The sequence below is a fragment of the Syzygium oleosum genome, unplaced genomic scaffold (genome assembly GCF_021117445.2).
Source record: "Syzygium oleosum isolate NSW1041296 unplaced genomic scaffold, Sole_v2.1 Sole_v2.26, whole genome shotgun sequence".
Taxonomy (NCBI): domain Eukaryota; kingdom Viridiplantae; phylum Streptophyta; class Magnoliopsida; order Myrtales; family Myrtaceae; genus Syzygium; species Syzygium oleosum.
This window is the reverse complement of record NW_026607510.1, coordinates 4712768-4720444: the sequence shown is the minus strand read 5'-3', so window position 1 is coordinate 4720444 and position 7677 is coordinate 4712768. Positions and strand designations below refer to the sequence as shown.

Sequence of the window (7677 nt, the reverse complement as noted above, 5' to 3'; positions counted from 1 at the left end):
TTTGGAAGATGTGAAATATCTCTTTTCACAGAATCAGTCATCTGTGTCCTATTAGGAGAACACGTATGAAGATGTGCAATTTTTACAAGATGAAAAACACATGCTGATGTGTTAAGAGCCAAAAAGCTTAACCCTGTGCTAGAAATTTATCTCAGTTGCAGAAAGTGAATCATCTATATATATCTCCAGATATCTGGCCTCATGCAGCTTGCTCAATCGCCTCAATGCACTCCAATACGGAGGCCTTCCTCGACATCGCCGCCATAAGGGCTTCGTGCAAGACAGCATTGTTTTTCAAGAGAGATCCAGCAAACAAAACCTGCATTGGTTGTTTTTTTTTTACCATCAGCAGCATCGTAGAATTAAAATACATTTCAGTTGTACTAAGTTTCAGTTCACTAGTTCATTGTCATCCACTGAAATACAGCAAGTCCGTGTCGTTCACGAGCAAGGAAAATCAAAGGGTTTGTGAGAATTATTGAGTTTAAAGGACACAAAAAACTTACAGCCCATCTGGTAAGATTCTGTTGCTGGTCTTTGCTGAGCTGTGGCTTGCTCCTATTGATGAATCTCTGCATAAAAATGGTATGCAATTACTGGCTGCTACGGGCCAGCCAAAGAACACTTGATGTAACGCAGAAAGAAACAAAAACCTGGAGAGTGAACAGGTCTGCAGATTGGCCGACCACTTTGTCGTACTTCAGACCTTCAGCCGCTAATCCGGCCATTGCGACAGCAGCCAAACTGTGTAGATAAAGGCATCATTGGTATTTCGCTTTGTGGGAATCTCCAACGTTGGACATTCTTAAACAGCTAGGATTAATGTTTTTCCATCCGGTCTCTAAGAGTATCACCACTTCATACTTGACACAACTAGAGGCTTTAGGTCAAACTAATCTTTGGCACACCCATCTGATTTAGGCTCTGACAAAGATGACCAACCTCATTCTTGAACTTGGGATTGTTCCCCCCCTCTAAGCCATGGTTTTGGAACTGTTAAAGCTTGTTATTCAAGAACTCGGGGAATCATGTCTTGATGGCGCAGTTCATTATGCCTTTGTAAGGTACAATTGGTTCAAGTGTCAAATTTGTCCGATTAAACTCGCCGTGTAAGTTTCTCAGGTTGCTCCATTTTCTTGTAATAGGATTCGGGCGTGAGAAGATATGACTATTGTGACCGTCTTGATAAGAACAGCACAGAGAGCAGTGTATTCACAGAACTAAATCTTCAGAGACTTGTCAAAGCTAAGCAGATATGAGATCTGACCTGTCAAGTTCCTTCGACTCGAGCTGACCGCTGTATATGAGCTTCTCCAGCCTTTCATCGATCAGATTCACATGCTCTTTTCCTATGTCCAATGAGTACCCCAAAATTGGAAGGCCAATAAGATATGCCACTGAAAAGCAGAAAAAAACACAAGAATTTCATTTGAGGAGCATGAAATCCAGTGAGATATAGCGATTCCAATTTATTCTGGCATTCTCTCTGAGTTGTAACCCCTCTAAGAACTCATCAAAGAAGAGAGATCGTAAGGCAAAAGACGATATAACTTACCTAAAAAGTGCGCTGCTTCGTGTCTTGCAATCCGCTCCTGATAGTCAGGAAACACCGTTGAAAAGCCACTGATGGCAGCTTGAAGAAGACTTAAAGTAGAGCACAAAATTATAGATTAATTAGGACTCACGAACCATCTTTCTCTCTCTCTCTGTGCCAAGACTAGTGCCGAGCATATCAAACCGATGGAAATGACGTAGACTTTTGTGTAGATACCAGTTCTTACCCGGGTGAAATGCTCCCCACTGCCAAAACTATCAAAGAGATGCTTCCAATCAAGTATGGCACAAAGAATCCCCAATCCTAGAAACAGAGATTCAATCCAAAGAGCAGGTTATTTGCCTCGTCTTATCCATCGTGACTAATTGTTCGCAAGAGAATGGCGGTACGACGGATATTAGATGCATTCAAGGTTGACATTAAAAGTTTAAAATGCTAAACCCATATAAGAAAAGCTATGTGGGATGAGAAGCTGACTGAGTAGCTTCAAAATGCAACTGACAAAAATCTCCATAGCCAGGAAGCAGCATAATTACAAAGCTAAGCTGCATTTGATATCTTGTTGTTTTACACAAAATATGAGGGGTATTTTTTCCCTACAGCTAGTTTGACGCAATGCTTAAATGAAATGAATCCTTGCAAGCTTGCATGGTCCATTGCATTAGTTTTACCAACATTTCAATTTCTCTAGAAAACGTTTTCTGAGCTAAATTTTATCAATATCCAGCCACAAGCTTACTCAATTCGCAATATGCTGTCTCGTCTTAACATAACAAATACTCGAGCGACAATTGTGGCTGAAAACAGGAGCACCAACAGGAGGCCAAAAGGCGATGGTGAGAAGTCAACGGCGTCTACGGAATATCCACGAGGCAACAATAGTGTGGATAGGTGAAGAGTACAGACGGTGGTTTGTTGAGTACCACCTATCTAATTATAACATTTATAATATACTTGTGGGAATCGAGTGTCGGGAGAATCGACTAACCTGTTCGATGCACTCCAAACACAATTTCCAGGATCACACGTTGAATCACTAGCAAACGATGAACGAATCTACTTCACGTTGGTCCGAATACAATCACAGGGAAAGTATTCTTGTTCCACAGCGTTAATGCCGATTGTCTTCTAAGAATAGATACGGAATCCTTATACGTCGAGAAAGAGAGTTCTGAATTTACTCTTGTAAATTGTTCATCATCCGAGGAAGTTATCTTAACTTCCCTTAAGAAACTCTTCTCGCACCTCTTCAAAAGGTGTTTCTCAGACACACTTCTTATTAGAGCAAATGGTGTCCCTTGGACACACACATCATGGGCGGACCGACGAAATATAGCAATACTCAATGTAAATGTTTACAATGTATAGCAGTGCAAACACAAACACTAACAAGCACAATAATTCCTCGGCACGACTCATCCTCTTATAGATGAAAGCACCAAATAGATGATGATCATACAGACTACAAAAGTACAGTCACTGGCCGGTAATAGCAGTTTAAGAGCAGCTATGCTCAGTAACTGAGCCAAAATGCAACACAAACCAGCAAAGTACAGTCACTGGCCGGTAATTCCAATTCTGATGTTGAGTATGTGATTCAATTGTTTCACACAAATTCATTTTCTTTTACTTCTTATACTTTTTTTTTGGTCGGATTTTACTTCTTATACTTTAGTACACCATTTCTTGGCAATTTACAGACAGACAAAAAAGCAACATCAAACAGAACACACGGTAGTTACCCCAGGAAGCTGGCCGGCTATAACACCCAAGAATCCAGTTGTCCCCACCACTGTGAAAAGAAAAGCCGCCTGCACTACTGAAGATATTGAAGTTATGAAAAACTAAAATAAAATAAGCAGCGAAAATGAATTCTCCGATTTTTTTAAAGAAATATGAAGATGAAGATCGAAAGAAGTGTTGCAATTAGCAATTACTCTTCACATTGTAAAAAATGTATCTCTTGACGAAGAACGTTGTTGCTTCAATACTTACATCGTTTCTAACGCTAGGGATGGCGAGATTCTCCGCGTTTTTAATGCCGAGAGTTGTCAGCTCGCGAAGAGACGTCTGCCACACAAGCATCGCAGAAGTTACCCTCCAACAAAAGACAAATCAATGAATCTAATGAAACATTTAGGGCTCTATGAAGCATGAAGTTCTCATGTTAAGAACGTGCACAAACCCAAAGAAAGTATCACCGATCCTTCCTTTTCAATAGTAAAAAGCTTAACACATTCCTCTGCAAAGAGTTGAAGAAAAACTGGAGACCGACCGTGCGGCGAGAGACATAAGGCTGAGAACTCCACTTCTTGGCCCAACCGAGTTCACTCAGCTGATTGAGAGCGTCCTTCACCGCATCGCTGTCTTTCTGTTGCAAACATTCGTCAATTAAGCATCATCATACAACCCAAGATGAACCAAGAACAACCGTCAAGATCAGAACCAAATTCCTCAGTGACAGTGCATTAGTACTGAGTGTGAACTGAATCTTGCTCCGCAGCAGTCAGGCAACCCAATTCAATCGCGTAAACTGTTCGGTAAACTGAAAAAGGAAACGCGACATAGTTCGAAGTTGGAGTTCGACAGAAACAGCTCCACCTGAGCAATGGCGGACTCGAGGGCGTTGAGATCGACTCCCGCAGCAGCAGAGGAAGCGCCGATCCGCCATTGTTGTTGGCGGGGATTGAAGAAGTTGAAGCTCTGATTATGATGATGGTGGTGGGAGTGGGGGTGGGGGTGCAGCTCGCAGAAGGAGAAGAACGCAGCTCCGACGCCGAGATCGGAGAGAGAGGCCATGCCCATGGAAGTTGGTGTGGACATGCTCTAGGCCTCAGGAAACTGAGAAGATAAGGTATGGTATTTTCAGTTTTATTTTTGGCGCGAGGATTGTGTGAAAATAAAATAAAATATGAACAAAAATAAAATAAAAAAATAAAAAAGTAATGTTGAGAGTGGGATTTGAACCCACGCCCTTTCGGACCAGAACCTTAATCTGGCGCCTTAGACCAACTCGGCCATCTCAACTTTATGTCATTATTGCTTAAAAATTTTATATATACAATTTTTTTGTATAATATAATTAAATTGTATCTTGAACCAATTTTCTAATATTAAATTTATATCAAGTTAACCTTTTCATGCCCTCAACAATGTATTGATCATACGAAATATTTGTCTACGAGACCCGAACTATAATTAAGTACTTAGTCTCATGATATTTGTCGTAAAGCATTTTGAAATGAAATGACACTCGAGAATAAATTTCAAGATATGACACTCATATAACCGTTTTTGCTAGTGAATACATTTTTGATGGCCAAACGGAACCCTAAAAAGCGATTAGTAGTTTCTTAAAATTCTTTACAATTGAATGAAAACAACTGTTATATGAACTCATTTATAAACAAGCCATGTTAAAAAGATCAGTAATTACTGATGTATACCTTAGAAGAAAAACGCAAAATTTCACAAAATTTTATCCACTGTAATAACAATGAAGCAAGGGAAAAGCTCCAAAAGCTCCTCGAAAGACGGCTTCTCAAAATTTCCTCCAAATTCGGCTTTGTTAAGATATATCTTAAAATTTGATCATTTTAACCCAATGATTCCTTCATTCGTACCGGTGAAAGTAAGGGTTTGTTTAGTAATGCTTATGTTCCCAAAAACAATTTCTGTTCAAAAATAGTTTTTTCTATTTCTATTCCCTAGACGAGTTTCTGAGAAAAAAAAAAGGGTTTAGTAACTGCACAAAATTTCTATTCCCGGAGTAGAAAAAGAACATAAATGCATTTGGTATGACACTAAAAAATTCTACTTCTAATTTTTTATTTAATTATAAAATTGTCGGTAGAGACTTAACTTTTCATTTTTGAAAAAAAATGGACTAGAAATAAAATAAGAATATATTATGATATAGAATTGAATGACCTTAATACAATCATAAAGAAAATTACTCCTTATAGACAAAGCAAATACCGGGTGGTGGTCGAGGAAATTACAGTTTAAGAGACTTAACAATTCATGTTTGTATAAAATTAGACTAGAAATAAAATATTAACATATTATGATATATAAATGGATAACCTTAGTACAATCATAAAGAAAATTACTCCCTATAGACAAAGCAAATACCGGGTGGTGGTTGAGGAAATTGCAATTTAGGGTGTAGGATTTTAGGATTTAGGGTTAGGGGTTAGGGTTTTAGGATTTTGGTTTTGAGGTTTAGGGTTTGGGGTTTTAGGTTTTGGATTTTAGGGTTTAGGTTTTAGAGTTTCGGGTAGTGTTTCGGGTTTGGGGTTTTAGGGTATAGGGTTTAAGGTTTTAGGGATTCGAGTTTTGGGTATTGGGGTTTGGGATTTAGGGTATAGGGCTTAGGGTTTGGGGTTTTGCGGTTTTGCGTTTTAGGATTTAGGGTTTGGAATTATAATTTTAGAGTTTAGGTTTTAGGATTTTGGATTTGGAGTTTTGGGGTTTAGATCTTAGTGTTTCGGGTTTTGGGTTTGGGACTTTAGGGTTTAGGATTTGAGGTTTAGGATTTTAGGGATTTGTGTTTTAGGGTTTAGGCTTTTTGATTTTAGTGTCATGGGTTTTAGGGTTTAGGTTTTGAGGTTTAAGGTTTTGGGGTTTATGATTTGATGGTTAAGGTTTAGGCTTTTAGGATTTAGTATGAGAATATTTTGTGAAAGAGATAGTTTATCTTGTTTCTCTATTGTTTCTCTTTTTGTTTCAGGAACAGAAGAGTAAATTTTTTTTATTTTTTATTTCTATTCCAAATCTATTCCCTGACCGCTTTTCTGTTCCGGGAAACAAAAAAACTAAGTGATGTTACTCAATGGATTTATAATCTTTTTCTATTCCGAAGAACAAAAGAACAGAAAAATAAAAAAATAGAAACGTTAATAAATAGGCCCTAAGCGATTGCCAAATTCCCATGATTTGTCCTTTTGCTAAGGTCATTTTTCCCCGGAAAATCACATTTCATCTTTGCCACTCACTTGCACTAGTGATTCACCTTCTTCACATGTGATCAGCTCTCGTTGAGTCAAAATGATCAACTTCTTGAGATATTTGAAAACTCCACCGGACTAGCCGGTTCAATGAAGTCTCGACCTGGCTTTCGATCCGGTTCATGGGTTCATGCCATCTATGGTTGATACTGGTCAAGTATCAGACAAACCGATCCAAACCGGCGATATTGATTCTAATGTTTCACTTAAAATCGGATCAAACCGGCCCTTTAAATAAGTGAAAGAAAGACGAATACAATAGGGGTCGAATTCAAATTCCAACAGCTTTCATCGTGCAACATGCGCTCATCACAGTTGAGCCAAACATCACAATATGACTGGAAATGATTGATCGCATGGTGAGTCTCGATTGCACAACCACCCAAAAACAATTTGCTTAAACCATCTAAAAATGAGTATCCTCTCTCTTTATGATATATAACATAACATATATTGACAAAACATATATTGTTAAATGATTTGGTTCAATCTATCAAACTGTGGATCAATCGATCATCCGATATAGTCTTTGATATTTTAAATAAAATTAAGTGCGAGGAGAATTTTGAAAAGTCGGCTCCACTTGAGAAGAATTTTTGAAGATTTCTCTTGGAAAACAAGATGATGACGAGGACCATGACCATGATGACGATAATAATAATAATAATAATTTTTTGGTTAATATTACCAAAAATTTCAATTGATATAATTGTGATAAATTTACGCAAAACTAATTATTTTATCATAAAAACCCCAAATTGATACACCTTAGACAAATTTACCCTATATTAGTTTCTGTTAAATTTTACAGTCAAATGCTGAGTTGGATGACAAGTAAGAGTTGACGGGTGTACCGATTTGGGGTTTTATCTCCGTTTATCATAAGTGTACAAGTTTTTAATTTTTCGTAGTATTAATTTAATTTAACGGAGGGTAAATTTGTTGCAAATGTATCAATTTATAATTTTTGGTAGTCATTTGTTACAGGTGTATCGGTTTAAATTTTTTATGATAAAAAAATTAGTTTGACGTAAATTTATTACGTACATATCAGTTTAAGATATTTCGTATTATTAAACTTTTTTTTTAATTGTCCTTTGATTTTCGGTGGAA

General features: G+C 37.7%; 1 protein-coding gene and 1 non-coding gene across 2 annotated transcripts; both read right to left on the bottom strand.

The window, feature by feature from the left end:
• LOC115681949 (uncharacterized) lies at positions 1 to 4422 on the bottom strand. Its single transcript, XM_030606060.2, has 10 exons — positions 4157 to 4422; positions 3831 to 3926; positions 3551 to 3625; positions 3298 to 3366; positions 1782 to 1858; positions 1556 to 1644; positions 1268 to 1397; positions 654 to 744; positions 507 to 572; positions 1 to 319 (listed from the first exon to the last, which is right to left on the bottom strand). The coding sequence occupies exons 1-10, from the start codon at positions 4376 to 4378 to the stop codon at positions 200 to 202; spliced, it is 1035 nt and encodes a 344-aa protein (XP_030461920.1). The 5' UTR covers positions 4379 to 4422; the 3' UTR covers positions 1 to 199.
• Positions 4423 to 4501: 79 nt separating this feature from the next.
• Positions 4502 to 4582, bottom strand: TRNAL-AAG (transfer RNA leucine (anticodon AAG)). Its single transcript has one exon. It is a non-coding gene; the product is annotated as a tRNA-Leu (tRNA).
• Positions 4583 to 7677: the final 3095 nt, after the last annotated feature.

What these genes read in the sequence shown, in the direction of transcription:
- LOC115681949 (XM_030606060.2), bottom strand. Translation starts at nt 4,378, where the DNA reads ATGTCCACACCAACTTCCATGGGCATGGCCTCTCTCTCCGATCTCGGC. An exon ending in TCCCTAGCGTTAGAAACGAT is followed by an intron (nt 3,367 to 3,550) that starts GTAAGTATTGAA and finishes TCAGTAGTGCAG; the next exon opens with GCGGCTTTTCTTTTCACAGT. An exon ending in GTGGGGAGCATTTCACCCGG is followed by an intron (nt 1,645 to 1,781) that starts GTAAGAACTGGT and finishes CTCTACTTTAAG; the next exon opens with TCTTCTTCAAGCTGCCATCA.